General features: G+C 38.2%; 2 protein-coding genes across 3 annotated transcripts in view; both read right to left on the bottom strand.

Annotated features, from left to right (window-relative positions):
* The window catches only part of ARB2A (ARB2 cotranscriptional regulator A), a gene marked incomplete at both ends in the record, with an annotated part of 387052 nt that overhangs the window by 93148 nt on the left and 271593 nt on the right, over positions 1–22311 (bottom strand). The window lies entirely within an intron of this gene.
* POU5F2 (POU domain class 5, transcription factor 2) lies at positions 11993–13082 on the bottom strand (the record flags this gene model as incomplete). The annotated part of the gene is given in 5 exon segments (XM_079701778.1): positions 11993–12071; positions 12073–12244; positions 12247–12604; positions 12608–12736; positions 12740–13082. Coding segments are annotated over 5 exon segments (1002 nt in total). The 5' UTR covers positions 13004–13082.

Here is a 22311-nt window from a genome sequence, read left to right as displayed (position 1 = left end):
CCCAAACTTCTATAAAACAGATTACTACAATAGATTATTATGTGTTAGAAGATAAATACCAAATGAAAGTATGACCAAGAGAGAAATTAAATACTGGGAAAAATAACCCCCAAATATCAGCAGCTCTCCCTTGAAAAGATTAATTTGGTTGTATCAATGGATAAAGTAGGATTAATAGGAAGAACTAGTGGACTGTCTGTGTATGTTCAAACGTTAAAACTGGCCTATGGTACAGATGCTATTAAGCTATCTTAGGATATAGGTGAGTAAATGCCACTCTAGGACCCAAAAGTATTGATGGGAGTGAATACCGCTGCAATTAGGCCCTCTGCATAGTGGCACACAGGAATCAGTAACAGCAAAATGACCCAGGGTGAACCATTACAGAATCACAAACTTGAATAATAGTCTGCTGATGGATCAGTTCAAGTGTTCAAAATGTAGAATCTTCTTGTATTTAGTTATCCCACATATTCTTTTCTCTCTGCATCAGATCACATAAGCATCTGATTGTGGCACATACATTAAATCTTCCAAGAACCTAGAGAAACTGACACAATGATAACTGTAGTGGACATATCCAAAATCCTTCTTTGGGGAAGCACTCTTCAACTCACATAGCCCTTTGTGGGGCTACCAGTTACAGTGTCCTGCCCCAGTGCCAACCCCATCATAGATATGGCTGGCCCAGGCTGGTCGATCACAGCCAGTCTGGTCCTACTCCTCAATCTCTTTGGCTTCAGTGCTGAGTTCAGGGATCATCACAGTACTCCAGCAGGACTGATCAGAGTTTTTACTAAGATTCCTATTTGGATGCTAGAGCTTTTCCTCTGGGGTAATGCTGAACAGAAGATGCTGCAACTGCTTGTAGCCACCCTCCTTATCTATGTGAAGAAAGCCCTGTCTGCAAGCAAGAAAGAATGAGGCCAATAGGCAAAGAAAAGTAGAGAAGGAGATGGAGGGACAGTCTTGGTAACAGAGTTTGAGCCCCAGAATCTAGCAGTACCAGAAGTAAATCTAACCCTGGGTTTTCCCATTGACATTAATCAATAAATGACTGTTTTTGTTTTGTTTTCTTTTTTTTCTTTGTTTGTTTGTTTGTTTGGTAAGCAGCTTGAACTGGACTTACGTAACTTGAAAAGAGTCTGTACTAACACGGTAATTGAAAAGGGCAGAAAATATTCTACTCTTTTTTTCCAACTTCTATAAAACGAGAGACTGATACTTATGTGTGCATATTTGAATTCATATATTCATTTGGATCTGTAAAATTACTACATAGTAAATTTTAATAGTAGCATGTTTTTAAATGTTAATACATGTTTAAGGGCAAGAAGTTTCTGGATTATCCACGTAAGTGCTATAGGTAACTGAAAGGGTAAAACGAAGTAATTCATATTGAGTTTTCTAATACTTTAAAATAATGAAGGGAGGAGGGCAGTGGGAGAGGAGAAGTAATTTATTCTCCTGATGTCTTTCTAGGCACAATTAAAAGTAGTTTGCATTTGCTGAGAACACAAGAGTTTGGTATTGGGGAAAAGTGGCATAGAAACATACTGGGAAACAAGGGAAAGCTAGCCTAAGACCATGGTTTTGTTGCAGATAATGCCCTGAATATACAATTCACTCATAAACAATTGAGATCTAGGTGTAGCTATTTCTCTTGGTTAAGAAAGCCTTGGACAACAAATGCTTTTCCAGAATGAATTTTCATGTTGCTTGAACTATCACATGTAAACCACTTTAAGAACTGAATGGAAAATAACTGTCATCTGGCATTATGATTCGTACAAGCTATATTCCACTTCAAGTTGAGTTATAAAGAACTCCAATAAAAATGTCTCAGTGTTCTCAAAATAATTACTTATCTCCCACTTTCTAAATATCCTTATCAAATCCCAACATAGTTAACTTTTAGAAGCCTTATGTTTTTAGGCTCTCTGCCTTCTAGCTCTTCTCAGTTGATGGTAAGGGTCTGAAAAGACAATTGCCCAATGGAATGCCCCAAACATGAGTCTGCTACCTCAAGCAGACCTCTCAAAATTATTCACCTAACAACTGTTTCATTATACATACTTTTGGGATTTTCAGAAGTGACCTAAATTCATAAGAAACAGATCTATCAATGCTGGATCCTAATAGATTTCTGGCCTGTCTTCAAAACTTGTCTGCTGAAATAAGCTAAAAAGTGTCACTCAGTATATACAAGGACAAAGCAAGGGTGTCAAGACTTATGTATTTATTGATGGCTTCTGACACTGGTGAGTTTGCATGATTTGGGAAAAAAAATTTAATCTTGTTCAACATCTACATTGGTGCTAAGGACTCATTTTAGAAAGTTTTGTAAAGATTACTATATATATATTAAAGCATTTCAATATTCACAGATAGAAGCAACACTGGACTTAATAACTGAAGATCTATAGGCCTTAAATTTTATTTAAAAAAGCATTATTAAGCACTGCATTGCTCTTTATGCCTTGCTAAGTACTTCTCAAAAATTCTTATGAGAGTTTTTGCTTGCTTGTTTGTTTTCTGGTTCTCAGAGTGACTCTGTACAGGAATATTTCAGTCATCTTTATTTCATATGAGGATAAAACACAGATAAGCTGTGACAAAGTGAGAGAGTGGCACGGACATATATACACTACCAAACGTAAAATAGATAGCTAGTGGGAAGCAGCCGCATAGCACAGGGAGATCAGCTCGGTGCTTTGTGACCACCTAGAGGGGTGGGATAGGGAGGGTGGGAGGGAGGGAGATGCAAGAGGGAAGAGATATGGGAATATATGTATATGTATAACTGATTCACTTTGTTATAAAGCAGAAACTAACACACCATTGTAAAGCAATTATACTCCAATAAAGATTAAAAAAACAAAAAAACAAAAAACACAGATGGATTGATGATTTATCTTAAGTCAGTTGCTTGTTATGCACACTTACTGATCTCTGTCCCTGGTATCATGCCAGGCACTCTCTTGCATCTGGAGCCATGGGCAGGGACAGAATGACCATGTTCCATGACAGTCAACAAGGTTTCTCATCAGATTTTTTTTTTTTTTTTTTTTTTTGCGCACAAAGGCAACTAGGCTACTAACTTAAGACACTGCCTTTGGTGTCTGATGGTTTTTTCAGTTAAACTCATCCCTGTGTTTCTTACGATATTGTAATAAACATAAAGGTTCTGATTAACACCTTTGTATCAAAAGCCTAGTGGAGACAATGACTCTTGAGAAGAATAGGACAGTGGATCTGCCAACCATTAATTTTTCAGTAGTACAAAGGCAAACCATCTGGAAGCTTTATGCCAGCACAAAATGATTTTATTTCCTGGAAGAAAGGCCTTCAGAACCTTGGATCTTAGTATTAAGACTTAGGCTATTTGCTCTAAGTCAATATAAGAACCAGTCACCTGAAGAATGATTGTGTGTCTTAAATGACAACAACAAATCAACAGAGGTACTACAATTAAAGAGATTATCTCTTGTGTTGTTCAATGTCTCCTTAAGATTGATATATTCATCTTTAAATTTAATGTTGAGAAAATATTTTTCTCAATGCATTTTGAAAGATTCATGTAATTAGCTTCACATACTGAGAACTATGTAACTTTTTGCTATGGCTATCAGAATTTTAGCCACTGCATTTAACTCTCAATTGCAGTAACTAATCACAGCCTCGATTTCTAGTCAAAAGCAAGTCCTTTCACTTTTTTCTCCCATTCTTGACTTTTGGTCTCCCCCATCCCTCTTCTCACAACCTCCACTTAACAACTCCTAGTTTTCTTTCAAGTCTTACTTAGCTCCAGTGGTCCCTGTTCTTAATGGGACAGGTACCCCCCACTGAGTTATGTGCTCCTTCCTCTGGGTTGTTCTTTTGTCCTTTCCTCTAACCCTGGCCATGGATGAGGTGATCCTTGATTTTTCTCACTCCTTTTCTCTACTCAACCTATGTGTACCTTGTCTAATTCTGATCTTTAGTGCCTAGCCCTTAACAGGTGCTTAGTAGACATTTAACCACCAAGGAAGTATAGGGTATAATAAGAATTACTATACCCTATACTTATAAGAATGTGAGGATGTAGAAGTGGAGGAAAAACAGGAGTTGGTTTGGGGCCACAGCAAAGATTTCTGGGAGATGGACCAAAGCTGGATGCTGAGCATTATTCCTTTTGCTTGCCATGTTCTGGTGTAGCACCTTTGATCTACATAGCTCATATTTTACATAATGTATTTAAAATATGAGTATTAGTAGGTACATGCACATGTTTTTTAGAAGAGCAAGTGAGAAACCAAATCATTGCTTTATTTATACTTTAAAAATTTAATAATATTTGCAAGAATATTAGCAGTATAAAATATGTGCAGTCAGATAATATAATTTAATGTACATGCATATTTGTGATTAGGACAGGTAGAGTTTTATGGGTGAGTCTTAGAATGCATATGGAGGTAAACATGCTAATGATTTATAAGATGTTCCACTGAGTAAATGGAATCATTGTTGCCCTCATTAAAACAATGATAGAAAATTTATATGTGCTTTTCAGTAGAAAGCGGTATTTCATTTACATGTGGTTTTATTTCTACCGCAGTATCACTGGATCAACTGTGAGAAAATATTTAAATCTCACAAATTCAAGCACCTTCTGTTTCCTAAATGTTCACATGGTGTATATATGTGCTCAGAGAATGTTCACCAAATAAACTGTTTACTGACTAATGAAAGAAACTCCATTTAAAAATAAAAATGAAACAATTTTTTTATGGAGTGTGCCATTTCTGGAAACTCAAACAAAAAGGATAACGATTCTTTCACTTCTCATTTAAAGGCATAACATTCTTGTTAGTATTTTACTTAAAATTTTTTGGCCCAGAAGACAAAAATTTACAGCATTAGATTCACTACTTTAATGATGTGACACAGAAGCAAAAACATTCTTTTCTACCTATGGTGTTGGTATGATTGCCTTTTTAGGAGAGAAAAGAACAACATAATAAATTCCTGTATAGTAAGTCTTTTCCCACCTCTTTAGTTTAAACCTCAAAGGTAATACATATTTAGCAAGCAGACTGGTACCATAAAAATATGTTTGAAATGTGGTAATCATTTATAACATTTGCATGCATTTAATGACTTATGATTACAGAAAGAATGATTTACATTTCGCACACTGAGAAAACTTACTCAGTGTCTACTTAGATTTAGCAATGCTCTTAAAACCATTTATGAAAACAACCAGTGTCTAAACACTTGCTATCAGCTGTTTTAGCTCTGCTTTTCATAAATATAACACAATCACAACAAATTAAAGGCAAGTCACTTGACTGTCCTGTTACATTAGCTTGAAGAAATTAATGGCTGGCAATGCTTAGCAGAAAGTGACGGGGCTTTCTCAATAGGCTCACAGCAATTTTTCTGGGGAAAGTAAGAATCATATCTTTATCAAAATATACAAAATTTTCTTCCTAAGATAAAGCCATTCAATCTCACTGATAAAAGTACAATTGTTGTGCTCCTAAAATAGATAGAAATAAGTAGCTACTGTAATTCTTCAGCCCATAAAGTCATTTGTTGGGAGGGAAAAAATGTTATTTTTCTTGAAATTTTCTGATGAGTTACCCTGGATTGGTGATATTACCTATGTGAATGACCTAGAGACAGAACGCAGATCTGGGCCTGCCTGGCTCCACGGCTAATGCTCTTGCCTTTCCATCACACGCCTCTCATTTAACTCCTTTGCAAGAAAAAATAAACAAGTCTCTCTGGGTTCCTACATCCTCCCCCCACAGCACGACCTATATTGTCTATCAGGAGTGGTAGACGTCACAGGTTGAATTGGGTTCCCCCCCTAATTTATACCTTGAAGTACTAAACCCCAGTACCTCAGAATATGACATTATTTGGAGATAGGGTCTTTACGAAGGTAATCAAATTACAATAAGGTCATTAGGGTAGGCTATAATCCAATATGACTTGTGTCCTTATAAAAGGGGGAAAGTTGAACACAGAAAAATGTATAGAGGAAAGACAATGTAAAGAGACAATAAAGAGAAGATAGCCACCTACAAGCCAAGGAGAGAGGCCTGGAACATATCCTACCCTCCCAGCCCTGGAAAGAACAGACCCTACCCATACCTTAATCTTGGACTTGGAGTCACCAGAACTGTGGGCCAATACATTTCTGCTCCTTAAGCCACCCAATCGGTGGTACTTTGTTATGGCAGCCCTAGCAAACTAATATAGTAGGCTTTGGACAGAAAAGCTAGAGTTCAATGAAGAAACAGTATGAATGAAGGCGGGACTGGGCTTGCATTTGGGAGACAACTGCGACCACAGCAGGAGATCAGGAAGGAAAGGTTTAAGTGGTGATCACAGTATGAGGAACAATGTCTTCTGTCCATTCCCATACTCTACATCCTTGTGGCCTCCATATTCAATCTGTGGTACATTATTTTGTTCTTATTCATGGAGACTCATACAATTATTATAGGCTACAAACAACTTCAGAGATCATTCCTTTCAATTATATAACATTATATGGGTTTTCAGAAAGTCTTTATCTAAATCCTTCACATCAAAACCTTTGTTCCCTTACCTAGTTGTTATTTGACAGCTAAGGAAATGAACTTTATAATTGCCTTCCAATTATTACAATTCCAAAAGTCATTTCCCAATGTTAGATAGTATGTTTTCTAGCAACTGAGACTATTGTCTTTTTCTGTTCTTTCATTTATTCACTTTTGGCTATTGATCGATGAGCACGATTTCACTGTGTGAAACTTCCTAGGATGCAAAAGAGCGATTTATGAGCTATAAATAAAGCCCAGACAAGGTACAGTGAAAACACAATGGAGAGAAAACTTATAGGGTGGCTACTGTATAAAAGGGAAGTCCTAGGGGTTTCTTTTTATATAACCTAATTTTATCTGTTTATCAACTCTCTCACCCTGTGGATTGCTAGACATATTTCACAGATGAGAAACTGAGGCTGAAAGAAGTCATTTCAAGTAACAGAGATGGTAGGTTACTGAGCTGAGATTTGCACCCAGAAAAGCCTGTCTTCCAAACTATGCCTTGGCTATGGGGCCATACTTCCTCTGGCTTACAATATTTGTTAACAACTGATGTTATCAGAGGCAATACTCATGTAACAGGAGGACTATAACTCTAAATCTAAATGAAGACCCCTGATACCTGACACCCCATCATATTTATCATGAGTTGTCATCACATGCTTATTTGTTTAACGTGGACACCTCAGCATACTTTAAGCACCCTGAAGGTCAGAATGAGCCTGTTTTGGTCACCATTGCATCTTAAGCACCGAGGGCACAACCTGCTATATAAGGTACTCAATTAATATTTGTTGAATGGCTACATTAACAAATAATTGAATCTAGCTTAAATTTTAATTAGGTTGGTGTTACGAGCTGAATTTTATCCCACAAAACTGTATATGTTGAAGTCCTAATCCCTAGTACCCCCAAAGGTGACCTTATTTGGAGATAGGATCTTTACAGAGATATCTAAGTTAAAATGAGGTCAGTAGGGCAGCCCTAATCCAATGACTGGTGTCCTTCTAAGAGGAGGGAATTAGGACACAGATATGTACAAGGGGAGACAATGTCAAGAGACAGGGAAAAGGAGGCTGTTTACAAGCCTGAAACAGAGATCCTTCCCTGATAGTCCTCAGAAGGAAGCAACTCTGCAACACCTTGATTTCAGACTTCTAGCATCCAGAACTGTGAGAAAATAAATTTCTATCCTTTGAGCCACCCAAGCTATAGTACTTTGTTATGGCAGCCCTAGCTAACTAATATGTGATATATTGAAACTAATTCTCTTTCAGTAAAAAGGTGTATGTTAAGATTTGCCCACTACTCAGTCAATGATATCCAAAGTTTTACAGCTGTTCCAGGAGCATTATCATCCATTCTAAGACAACAATTCAACTTAATGCATCTTATACACTGCCCTGGCCAGTTCTAAAAGAAGGCCTATACCATGCATCCCAGAAGGAACACTAATTATTAAACAATAGAGTTACTCCTTTGGCAAAGAAGAAATGATATGTTAAACAGGTTGTACAGATTTAGAAGAGAACATTGATTTTAAAATCAATGGAAGGCCTCAATTTTTCCTTTTCTGACCACAGTCTTTGGCAGGCAGGCAGTAGAAGAGTCAATAGCGATAAGTGAAGTTGGTTTGCATTTCGAATTTTGCTGGAAGCTGGGGGAAGGAAACCTAAGAAACGCAAGTTCAGTGCCAAAGTAGCTGATTTTGCCGTTAGGCGAATTCACAACAAGGCTCACAGCTAAAAAGTGAGGTGGCAGAGCAGCAGCCCAACATACCTACCCGCTGGGTTCTTTTCTGGAGGCAGCCCCTGAGGTAAACCATACAGACTCCCAAAGCTTCTTGTCATGTTTCTCTTCACTGGTGTAACCACGATAATGTTAATGCCTTGTTTTAAGGATTCTACTGGGTATTGGGGTAGATTTACTTCATGACAGTTCATCTTTCAATTGGCTGGGGCTGTAATCACAGGAACGGACTCCCTTCAAATCTAAAAATCCACAGATCTCATTTATATTCATTTAGTTTCTTCAAACATGACAAGTAGGGAGAATTCTACCATGATAAAACCAGGATTTTGAATTTTCAAATACTTTTTTTAAATTGAAAAGTAAACATCCAGGAACATGAAAATGATTTGGGCTTATATCATATTCTAAATGTAGGTTAACTACACTGAGGTATATAAACACTCTAATTGTAATTGTAAATTACCATGTTGTGCAGGAAAACAGACATATGGCAGGTATCTTCATTCACTGAGCTACACTACAGCTCTTTAACATTAATGGATATCTGATTTAAAAAAACCCTGATTTTTAGCAATGCCTTTCCAACTGATATGTCCCAATACTCCTCCGTTTAGAGAATTGCCTTTCTTTTACAGAAACTACAAATCTGACTAAAAATGAAAAGGCCATATTTATTATTCTAAAATATTGTTTTATAATGAGAAATTACCATTTAGAGACAAGAAAGACTAGAAGAATGAATATTTTTAGGAATCCTGGATTTTCTGGAGTCTTTGTTTAGATATATTTCTTGGATTTTTAAACTGTATAATACATACAGCAAATTTTTAAAAATTCACCAGTAATACCTATTATATATATTTTTTCCTGTAATATACCTTTCTCCTTAAAAAATAAAAAATGACAACATAAAGTTTAATAAATTGTTTTGCCTCATTCAACAATCTTTTCTGAACTGTTTGTCAGTTTTTACCCTATATGGTGTTCCTTTTTATTTATTTAACCCTTTATTGAACGTTGTTTCTAACTTTTTGTTGTTAAAATTTTTTAAAAATGCTGTGGTACCACCCTTATCACTAAATTTTTGCATACATATAACAATTATTTTCTTATAAACATTATTTAAAAGTTGAAATGATGGGTCAAAGGAAAAGCACATTTTAAAAACTTCTCATATGAATTACCCAACAGCCTTTCATGAAGGTTGTACCAATTTACATGACCACAGATGGAATAGCCAAATACTTGTTTCTTTTATTTTGTTCATCACGACCACAACACTGTGTTCAAATTATTGTAGTTTCATAACATCTGGTAGAACAAGGCCCTAACGCTTTACCTTCAAAATTTCCATATTTCCCCAAGTTTCATTCTTTCAGTTTAGAATCACTTTGTCAAGTAATACTCCCATATTCCACTAGGATTTTATTCGAATGGAATTGTAGTTTTCATTGTAAAACCATTGTTCTACATAGATAATACAATTTTGTACCCTAAAAAGAATTCATAAATGGATTCTGCCAAGGATATCAGTACTGTTTAGTAAGACTATTTCTAGAAGAAAGTCATAAACAAAAGTGGCTATTCTGAAAAATAAATCCCTATGACACAGTTTTAGTATAATAAACAATGACGTATACTACACACATTTTAAAAATATGAAATAATAGAAAACAGATGCTATTTTAAGAGCAGGATAATGTTTTGGAATAAGGAGGAATCTCCTAACACCTCAAGTTTTCTTAGACAAGAAGTAGGATAACTTCTAGGGAGGGGAGAAATTGTTCTTTATGATAAGAATCTAATTAAAGTGCCAAGGAATGATAAAAGCACAAGAACAACAAAGGCAATAATCAATACAGTATTTGGTCTGAATTTGAAAGACTTATGTAAGAAGTGATTCAGGGCCTTTATAGTGTACTGGTAGAGACACCAAGAAAATACAGACTTGAAGAAAACCAGGAATTACCTATAGTTTTCAAGGGAAAACTCTCAAAAGTAAGATGGTCAATGGGAAGGTGTTGCTTAAATTCTAAAATCGTAGATCTACAGAGTCATGGTCCCCATTGAAAATGTGATGAAGGCTACCATCACCATCTTTGAAGAAAATGCACATATGTACAAACACGCTATTCTGCTTATACCTCAAAGAGGTTTGGCATCTTCAGTTTGAGAATACCTGCCTTGTCAAAAGGAAATACAAGACAAAGGAAACATTTGATACAGAAATTTTCAGAATGATGGTAAAGATCCCATTGAGTGAGTGGTTGGAATTTATGTTTTTAACTGAGGTAGGGGAAAATCTGTCAAATATGAAGACTTTGGACTGTTGTTTGGAACCTGCCTCTACTAACTCCTCCCCTGAAACTGTTCTAAGACATGTACCCATGACATCTTTGTAAATGAAATGATATAGCTTACTTGATTTATGTTATTTGATCTCTGACATATGACACTGTTACCCACTGACAACATACTCGTGGTTTTTTGAAGTTTGGCTCCATTTTCACTAACCTATGTGTCTTGACAGTGCTCTATTTTCAGATATTGACGAGAGGAAGAAATACACATTGGAAGAAACCAGAAGAAACTAGAAAAAAGCAATTAATAAAAATAAACCCAAAATTAAATAATTAGGAAATAAAAACAGTAAATAGGATTAAAAATAAAAAATTTGTTATTTGAAAATACCTGTAGATAAACTCTTTGTAAGACTGATTAAGGAAAAAAGTAGAGAAAAAAATGGACAAGATTAGTAAGCAAAAAGAATACATAAACTCAGATATAATATATGGTGATAGAATTATAAAACCATAAATATTACATGGAAGTGTATGGCAGCAGGTGTGAAAACAAAGAGGGAATGACTTCTGTTTAGTATACAATGACCCATATTGACCAATGTAGAAGTAGAAAACTGGAAAAGACCAATTTCATGGAAGAGATTGGAAAAGTGATTTAAGATGCACCACTGCAAAAGCCACCAGGGAGTTGGATAGTTGGATCAACTATCACAAATATCCTCTACAAAGCATTTCTGAGCTCAAAAGAAAGTAAGGGAAATTCCCAGGGAATAAACCAAATGGAGCTGAAAAGTGAATTAGGAAAGAACACATCTTTCAAGAAAAAGGGGAGAACAGGCAAACTCTTTGTGTTTCAACAAGGGCTCTGGGTAGGCTCTATGTACTCTTTTCCTGTCCCATCCTCAAACCTTTCCCTGGAGGCAACGATTATCTTGGACTCTGTGTTCACACAAAGTTCTGCTTGGTTTTGATAGAAATAATACACTGACATAGTCTTCTGTGACCTGAGTTTTTCACTCAATATTGTGTTCATAAGAATATCCCTATGTTTACTGATAACCACTAGGAATAAGAGACACAATTACTTTTCAATTAATAAACAGAGAGAAACAAAATATCCAAAACCATCTATGTTTTGGAATGTACCTTAAAGCCAATGCTAGGGAAGAACAAAGGGAAAAACAACACAGCAGTAAACTTCAAACTCCCTCCCCAAATTTTCCTAAAGAGCTCCCTCCCTCTCCCTTACCTATTCTTAACTTCTTTGGACAACTAATGGAGGACTTAATGCTAAAAGCCTTTAAATGAACCCCAGGGACCCGTTTCCCTGGGTTGGCCCTCCCCAGAAAGGCAGGCCCCTCAGCTGGAAAGCCTGGGGAGGCTCAGGGTGGTGGCTGGGGCAGAGAGGAGGGTTGCTCCCGCAGTGAAAGGGGCAGGGGTACAACGGTGTAAAGTAGGGTCCCCCATAATGGGGGGAACAGAAATGGAGCCCCGATGTCAGGGGAAAGCACACTGGTCCTCTTGGGAGAGGAGGTCCGACAGTCCCCACCTCCGCCAGTGGGGAGAAATCATTGCTTGGCCGACTGCCCATCCTGCTCCGGTTATGGAACCTTGGACCAAGTCCTTCTGCAGCCGGAGCCGCCCAGCGATGCAGCTGATCTGCTGGGGTGTGGGCTGCTGGCACTGCAGGAAGAGTTTCTCCAGGCTGTTTCCGATGCGCCTCTCCCTGTATGCCCGTCTGCGCTTCCCAGCCTGCTGCAGGATCGTTTCCATTTTGCATAAGCCCAGAAGGTTCTCCATGTCCACTTGCTCCAGCCACATCTTCAGCAGCGGTCGCAGCTTCCACATGTTGGTGAGGCTCAACTCCTGGTCCTCGAAGTGGCAGATGGTCGTCTTGCTCAGCGCCATTCCAAAAAGAGCCCCCGTGAGCAGCCCCACGTCGGCCTGAGAGTACCCCAGGGTCATCCTCTTCTACTTCAGCTCCTTGGCCAACTGCTCCATCTCCTTCTCTACGGCCGAGACGTCTTCTGGCAGCGCCAGCGTCGGGATGCACTGCGGGACGATGCAGGGACCGGGGAAGGCGACCTCAGAGTGTCTTGGGAATCAAGCGCTCACCTCGCCAGCTCCGACCCGGGGCCGGCAAGGCATCATCCCGTCCGGGAATTCGCACGGCGGGGGACCTGGGGACAGCGCCCACATCTCAGGGCCTGGGCACATCCCCGGCCTGACCCCTGGCCAGACCATCAGCCTGCCGGGGGCCGCCTGGGCGCTCAACCTGATCGGAGTGTCAACCTGCACCGGCACTGGCCCTGCAGGCCTGTCCCCACCAGCGCCCGGCATGGGGAAGTTTGAGGGCCTGTGTCCGGCCATGGGGTAAGACCGTTCCTGAGCAGGCAGTCTGGTAGGAACGGACGGCTTTTGAGGCTTCACAACAGCCACCAGCCTCGCCCTCGAGCCCCGCCCCCCAGTGGGCTGAGATGGCGGTGCAGGCAGGCATGTAGGGGCTTCCCTGGTGGCGCAGTTGTTGAGAGTCCGCCTGCTGATTCAGGGGACACGGGTTCGTGCCCCGGTCCGGGAGGATCCCACATGCTGCGGAGCAGCTGGGCCCGTGAGCCATGGCCGCTGAGCCTGTGCATCCGGAGCCTGTGCTCCGCAACGGGAGGGGCCACAACAGTGAGAGGCCTGCGTACCGCAAAAAAAAAAAAAAAAAAAAAAAAGATACATGCACCCCAATGTTCACGGCAGCACTATTTACAATAGCCAGGACATGGAAGCAACCTAAATGTCCATCAACAGAGGAATGGATAAAGAAGATGTGGTACACATATACAATGGATTATTACTCAGCCATATAAAGGAATGAAATTGGGTTATTTGTGGAGGGACCTAGAGACTGTCATACAGAGGGAAATCAGAAAGAGAAAAACAAGTAGCGTATATTAACGCATATATGTGGACTCTGGAAAAATGGTATAGATCATCTTATTTGCAAAGCAGAAATAGACACAGATATAGAGAACAAATGTATGGATACCAAGGGGGAAAGGGGGTGGGGAGGGAGGAACTGGCTGATTGGGATTGACATATATACACTATTGTTACTAAGTATAAAACGTATAACTAATGAGAACATACTGTATACCACAGGGAACTCTACTTAATGCACTGTGATGACCTAAATGGGAAGGAACTCCAAAAAAGAGGGGCTATGTGTGTCTGTATAACTGATTCATCCTGCTGTACCATAGAAACACAACATTGTAAAGCAACTATATTCCCATAAAAATTAATTTAAAAGAAAGACAAAGTGAGACATTGAAGATAAGTTAGGCTGTTAAGAAAACTTGGTAAATGTAGATAAGGTACATACAGTAAGAACATTAAAGTTGTAACAATATGGAAAAAGAGTTAGTCACATCAGTGTCATCACTGGAAAGAATAATTTATTACTCTATGAGATAAATTCTCAAAATAGATAAAATAGCACTGTTCTGTAAAGGAGGCAAGACAGGACAGCTATTTGTGAATAACGACATGCTTTTACTTATAAAATACATAGAGAAAAACTAGAATGTAGCATATTGCCAACATAAAATTTCCTTGATTTTCTTAATTTCAGATTAAGATGATGAAGGACTTTTTGTTGTTGTTGTTACTTCATTTTGTTGCTGTTCTTTTTGTTATTGTAAAAAATGACTCTGCTGTGATATAATTGCTGCTTAGAAATAACAGCTCGTGACACAAATATGACACAACCCACATAATCAGACTACAAAGAGCTTTAGAGTATAGAGAGAAAAACCTTTCCATTTTATTTTGTAGATCTGTGATATTCATGACCTATGAACTTCCTGTGCCATAAAATAATACTAAGTATAAAAACCCTACCGCCTTCATCAGAAGCCTTAAAGATTTACAATATCTGTATAAGGCAGGAAGAGTGGTTGAGTTGAGCAGGGCTGAGTTGAAAGGCATTATGGTGATGAGTCAGGTGTATTCAAAGATAGTCATAAGTAGATAAAGTTGAACGGTTCTTGTTATGCCAAGCAGGATTTAAACAAACTTTTTAGCTGAGTTTGCCCTTGTTACAGAAGAAAAGCTTTAAGGACGTTCTCACATTGATTACTCTAGTCAGGGCGCAGTCACCGTCTTCTGCATTCAAATTTGTACTCTGCTTACACTTTTAAGCAGGAGATACACAACTTGTTTAGTGAAAAAATTTTCTATTACACTGCACAGTAAAATACACCTAACAGAAATGACAGCTTATGACCAATGAAACCAGTAATTTAGGATGTGACATGGGCTCAGAGAAGTAAATGAGAAGTAGAACAGAATTTTTGTTTATAGGATGCAATTCTTTTAGGTGCTGTGAGAATTATTTTTTGTTAACGAGATTCCAAATTACTTGATTTTGGTGCCATTACCATCATTAAGTTTGGGGCCTCTGTGAATGTCCCTGGAATCTCTCTAAGAAACTATGAACTGAAGTAAACCAAATAGAGTGGTAGAATTTCTTGTAATAATTTAAATTCAAGAATGACACTTGTCTTTTATGATTGACAGAGAAGTAGATGAAACACAAGGAAGAAACTGATGAATTTATAGAAGTTTCTCACAAGGATATGTTCTAGGGCAGGGGTCATTTGAAAGGAAGACAATGTGTGAAAGAGCTGATAGGCTTTCAGGGAGAGTATGGAAGAATAGGACACTAACAGGAAGGAGAGTGAAAGGGAAAGGGTCAGTGTGGAATTTAAGTAAATTGGAAGAGTGAAATAGGGAGAATGCTGAAGAATCGGAAAATTGAGGAGTTTAAAGCCTGTACTTCTGCAGAAGATGTACTGGGAGGCTCTGAGACTATGACGAAACATAACTAGAATCAGGACTTAGATAATCTAGAAAATAGAAAGAAGCAGGAGAGAAATGACAGGAAGTTTTTAATTCTCAAATATTGAAAAGCAAAGAACAATTTCTCTAAAACTATGGTAGTTGATTGTTGGGTAAAATAATTTCTAATAATAATAATAGGAAGTTCTTGCTTTGCACGGTAGTGTGGGACTATACAGAGGACCATACAAGCTGAAATCAGGCAAAGTGATCATAATAATCAATGAAAAAAACCTACGGTTGTTCCATGACCTTTTTTTTGGTCAAAACATTAAAAGTCTTCTTACTGTCAGCTAAAAATGAATAGGGTTGGGGAATGAAAAAAAAGCGTGAGACTAACTGTACTTAGTACATTACACTTCATCTTTAAAACATTAGAAACAATGAGAATTAAGATGCTTTATTTCTTTGTAAAAAACTTATTAAGAGTAGTTTGAATAGTGCTTGCTTTCTTGTCATATAACTTATAATATAGTTCAAGCAAATCTTTTCTATGCCTTGGCTAACTTTCACACTCCTAAGTGTGGATCAGCTTCCAACATTTTACCCTTCAATCTTCCAATGTCATGAAATATCTCTGAGAGTTCATTTGATGTGAAGTGTTTTTTTTTTTTGCCAGTATTACTTCCTCTGGGACATCTTCATCTTTTCGTCACGGTGCTTTCCAATTTCACTTCCAACATTTCATGTGTTTTCTTCACTTTCATCTTTGTTGGCCAGATCTCTCTTCCGACCATCCTTTTTTTTTTTTTTTTTTTTTTTTTTTTTTTTGCGGTACGCGGGCCTCTCACTGTTGTGGCCTCTGCCACTGCGGAGCACAGGCTCCGGACGCACAGGCTTAGCGGCCATGGCTCACGGGCCTAGCCGCTCCGTGGCATGTGGGATCTTCCCGGACCGGGGCATGAACCCGTGTCCCCTTCCTCGGCAGGCGGACTCTCAACCACTGCGCCACCAGGGAAGCCCCCTGACCATCCATTTTTATAAATACAGATAGTGCTACTGTGTATGAACTGAATAACAGATATGCAGTGTTTGGTCGGTGACAGATTTTGAAAAAAGGGATATAATTGGTAATTGATCATGATATGCATCTGTTATTTACATAGAGAGTTGTACTTAATGCAATTACTAATAGTTAATATACTGTGGTAACTGAAATTTTGAACCTTGTTTTGGGGGGTTTGGTGTTATTTAACTAAACTATGGTAACTGAAATTTGTGTATATTAGAACGGTGCAAAGCGAGGACCACCTGTATTCAATGAGTTCTAACCATATGCCAGGTACTATTTTAACAGTCCTGTATGGATTATTTCACTTAATTCTGACCATAACCCAGCAAGACTGTACTAGTATTATCCTCATTTTATAGAGTATGATTGTAGATCTTCGTCTGGCCATATTATAGAATTAATTCTCCACACATTTGGGAGGATACAAATTTCTCACAGTCATGTTAAATCTAAAGCTCTTCTTCATAAATGCTGACTTAATACCATTAAAGAGTTTGAAATGACAAGTAACACATTCATTTGAAACATATAGCTAGAGTAAAAAGTCAGGGTCTTATAATAGTAGGGAAGGAAGGTGGACACTTTGAGAAGATGCACTAGCTCTTAGATAGTAGTGGGGTACCATTTAATAAAGTAAGCTGTTAGTGAACTAAGAGTTACATTTGGGTCCTGAAGGAGTTCATAAGTCCTTAACCTTCCTCTTCACCTCACCTATTTCAATGATCAACCTGTGATTAGGAACCAAGAGAATCTCTGCAATGGACAAAAGACTTTTTTCCTAGGAGACTGTGAGTTCCTTGAGGGGCAAGAGTGATATCTAGCAATCTTATTTATCTATCTATTTATTTATTTACTTTATTTTTGGCTGCGTTGGGTCTTCGTTGCTGTGTGCGGGCTTTCTCTAGTTGCGGAGAGCGGAGGCTACTCTTCGTTGCAGTGTGCGGGCTCCTCATTGCGGTGGCTTCTCTTGTTGCAGAGCACGGGCTCTAGGCACGCGGACTTCAGTAGTTGTGGCTCGCGGGCTCAGTAGTTGTGGCTCATGGGCTCTAGAGTGCAGGCTCAGTAGTTGTGGCACACGGGCTTAGCTGCTCCGCGGCATGTGGGATCTTCCCGGACCAGGGCTTGAACCCGTGTCCCCTGCATTGGCAGGCGGACTCTCAAGCACTGCACCACCAGGGAAGCCCCTCTAGCAATCTTTAGAGTCTAAACTAGTGCCTAGTACATATTAAGTACTCAATAAATCTTTGTACAATTAAGGAATAAATATTTACAGTTAGTTTCTTACCCCAAGAGAACAAAGAATAACTCAAGTTTGAAGTAAGACATGGGATTAAGCTCTAATTTTAGGGGAAATTAATTAAGTCAAAAACTAATTAATTGGTAAAAATAATTAAATTTGGATTTTCTAAAATTTAAGCTTTGCTGCCAGTGTTGATTTTATATGCTTGATATTATTTCTGAAGAAAAGTAAAACCAAATAATGCTGAGGGATTATTCCTTCAAAAGAGAAGTGCTATAAAAATCTAAACTACAATGGTTATGGAAAACTATACTTTTTATTATAAAATTCAACCTGCATATCATCTAGTTCCACAAATAGCTTTCCCACATATTGGTTATATTTAATCATTTGTATCTGTGGTCTTAAATTAACAATGTCTTATTTTAAATTTAATCACTATCCTTCTGGAAACTAAGCAGGAAAGGTGTGGCTACTTTGCCACACAAATTAAAATGGAAAGAAGACTCAATTTCTTTAAAGGCAATTTATTAAAAGGAAATTAAAAGAAAAAATTCACTTTGCTCTTTTAAAATGCCTGAAACTAGCTAAAAACAAAAGAATCTCTAAGCCAGTATTGATTTTAGAAAGTTATTAGAAAATTTCAATTTAGGGTCTCTTACAAAAGTCTCATTTATAAAGATCATTGCTATACAAAGCCTAAAATGATATATATGTTTATTTGCCCAAAATTTTAAACAAGTAACTTCTATAATACTTTAGAAATTAAGAAATTATGTAAAATAACTGAATTTTGTCAAGGATTGAACCATGAGATTATTCAAAACATGCATAAACTAGCTGGTACACGATTTCTTTATTTATTGGTATAACATATTGAATATTTGGAGTGAAATATGTATGGTTGAAGGGGATATTATGATAGAGATAACATGAATGGAAATACTAGTACCAGTTCTCAAAGAATATTTAGATATCATATATCAGTTAAACCAATGTTAATACCTAAAAGCTGAAGTCATTGATCAAATTATCTTTAAAATATTTTTCATTAAATGAAACTATTTTCCTTTAAAGGACTATATTTTAAGAACTATGATGAGACAAAATCTTTTAAAAATATACCCCTGCTTTAAAGTGCTGATAATCAACTTAGAACATCTTAGGATTTTACAAATGGTAAATACTTGACCTATCTATGGTGCCTAATGTTCTCTTTTGCATTTTCATTTCAGTAACACAGAATGTTTAGTTTAGAAGTTCTGAATCACTACTAGAAAGCAATGCAGTTTCTCTGAAGGGGTATGTTTTGGGGGTATTTTTGCCAGCAGATAGATTTATCACTGGTGACTTGATGTCTGTCTGTGACAAGACAGAGCAGGCAGGGAGGGTGTAGATGGGAGGCACATATCACACAACTGGTCAAAGAGAAGTGAGGGGCAGTGGACCCAGGCAAACCACACAGGCCAGGAAGGGGCAGGCAGAGATGGTGGGCTGGGGGAGATGTGATTCCATAGGCTGCAGGACAAAGAGTCTCCAGGTGGGGGACAATGAAGCCAGGGAGACACAGAAGACAAAAATTATAAGAAAAGAACCACACATAGAGACTGAACGAGATGACAGAGAGAGAGTCTGAGGGCAATATACAGACCCAGGGAGAGCCATCCAGAGCACTGACCCAGACAGCTGACAGAGGAAAGGAGAAAAAGAGGACAAGTGAAGCACAGACAGCCATGGGAGGGGAGATCAATACTTAATATTTGTTTAAAAAGAATGAAGATCTCTGTCTTAGGTATCACTGGTCCTGACTTACTTTTCCAACAACTAGGGACATAGCACTAAGAGCCATGAGACACTGCTATGCGGACTGTAAAAATAATATCTCTCACAAATTTACTTGTAACTTAAACAATTTTCAAGTACAAATATAAATTCATATTATTTGGTTATTTATCCAAAAGCATTCCAAAATAATTAAAAACTTTTTATCTTTAAAGGGAAAAGTTAGTTCAGTAAAAGGAGAGTTGCCACCTTTACTGCCAAATTCCTTGACGAATTTTTCACAAATTGGTTCAGAAAGCTGTAAAAAACATGGTGGCTATTTTTAATTTTTTTTTAAAGTGAGATTTCTGGAGTGAGACTACTTTTCACTGTGATTACTGGAACACTGGAAAAGTCAAAATCACAGGATAATATTGGACCTAATTAAGTACATATATATAATCAGGGCAAATATTGGTGATCTACATAAATATCATTCATATAGTTAGATTATTTTAAATGAGTATCTGATCAGTTATTTCCCCAAAGTGCTTGATTCCAGCTAATTACAATGAATAATTAGCTGAAAACACAAGAATTTCTAGTGGTCAACTTTCAGAACACTCATCCCTAGTATTAACTAATAATTATAAGGTAGCACAGAACAATGAATAGGGAAACTAACCTATGAATAACAGCTACAGTAATGAACAAAAACTGCCTGAAAAGTGCTATTTAGTTAATGAAAACACCACTTAAAGAATTAGAATGTATACCCTTTGAATGGAAGAAAGAGTGCTAGAATTCTTGAGCAGTACATGTAGTCAAAAGTGGTACAGTATCATATATGCTAAGATGTCCTGAATTTTAAAGTCTGTTTACAAGGCAAAGTATAGATTTTCAATTACCTAATTAATTTGAGCTATGTCTAAAAACATACTAGACAACTCAATTTGTCTACACATTGTGAATGATACCACGTTCTAGAAGCAATTACCGTTGATGTTTCATTGGTAACTTTAGAAGGAAGTGATTATTCACTAATAAAGAAAAGATATAACTCCTTAGTGTCATTTCCTCAAGATATGTTTTCAGCAATAAAGTGAAGTGAATATTTAGCAAATATTCAGTATTTTAGTCAGTGTAAACAGTCTGGATTATTTAAGCAAAGAAAAATTAGGGTTCCATTAATGGCCCCCTTCTATATCCAGAATAAGACAGGATCATCTAAATACAGTACGTTTTCAAGTTTAATTCTTTTTTTTTTTTTTTTGCGGTACACGGGCTTCTCACTGTTATGGCCTCTCCTGTTGCGGAGCACAGGCTCTGCGGCCATGGCTCACGGGCCCAGCCGCTCCCCAGCATGTGGGATCCTCCCGGACCGGGGCACGAACCCGCGTCCCCTGCATCGGCAGGCGGACTCTCAACCACTGCGCCACCAGGGAAGCCCTCCCCTTTTCTTTCCTTCTTCTTCTTCTTTTTTTTTTTTAACCATTTATACTTTTAATTTTCTAAATTTTACACAGATTTACATCAAGGGTTCTAAGTAAGCTGAAATAAAAAAGAAAAAGCTATCTCAAGCCATGACAAAGGCAAGAAAAACTGAGATGGATACAAGTTTGGGGAAGGAATATATTGACAGGAATCAGACACCTAGTCCGCATAGTTTTAATGAATCTAGGTTCAGGTATTTCCTTAATGGTAGGTGGAAAGAGCTTTCCATCCTGTGTGCCTGGTACAAAAGGGTCACAGGTATGTGAAAATACTGATCCTCTCACCCTTCAGGTCAGCCAGGAGGGGCTCTGTCCATTCAACTCTGGACATAAGCAACCTTCTCTTATGTCAAGGTTGTTTATGTCCAGAGTGCCATACAAATGTTATACTTTTCTGTACATGTTGCTTAAGGACGAGTGGAATAACTTTAATAGCTTTCTGCTAACTATGCTTTACGGTTACCATAAACCTTAGAGGACTGGTAAAGTGGATCCGATGAGAAGGTCAGGTTTTCAAGAACCCAGAACAAGAGACTGCAGGGAGCACGTAAGGGCGAAGATTTCAGACCTAAGTAGATACCCTGAAGTCTAGGAAAAGGATCTCTAAAGTCAGATAGGCAAATATGTACTGTCTTTACCAGTGGGAAACGGTAGAAGATCAGGACTAGAAGGAATGTCCTAGAAGTGTCATCTTCTCAGAGAGGCCTTCCCTGGCCACCTTCCTAAAAATTCGAATTCTCCCCTCCACATACACTCACTTCAGGTCCTTTCTTCTTGTTTTCTATTTCTCCTACCGATGACCACTATCTAACATACTACATATATACTCTCCTTACTTATCTTGTTTATTACTGTCTGTATCACCTACTAGAATGTAAGCTCCATGGTGGGACCATTATCTGCTGTAATTCACTGCTATGTCCCTGGCACCTGCAGCAATGTCTGGTCCACACTGAATTCTTGTTGAATGAATGCATGCAGACTGAAAGCATATACCCAGACAGGCAGGGAGGGAGCACATTCGGAGGGGGCTGAAAGTATGTGGGCCTGAGTAGCAGTACTTACCCACACCTAGGCCCAGTTAGAACCCACCTGGCAAAGAGTGGACTGTCAGTCATAGGCCAGCCGAAGCAAGCTGTGTCCAGACTTGTAAGAAGTCAGAAGATATCAGTGCTCTATAACCTTGTCTGCTTTCAGACATTTATATTTTGCTTTCCTTTCACCCAGAAGAATGTCTGCTCATACACAGTTAAAAATTATATTTGCTATTTTGGGGAAGCAACAC

The sequence above is a fragment of the Hyperoodon ampullatus genome (genome assembly GCF_949752795.1).
Source record: "Hyperoodon ampullatus genome assembly, chromosome: 4".
NCBI lineage: Eukaryota > Metazoa > Chordata > Mammalia > Artiodactyla > Ziphiidae > Hyperoodon > Hyperoodon ampullatus.
Note: the sequence above shows the minus strand (reverse complement) of the source record. Positions and strands in the feature narration are given on the sequence as shown.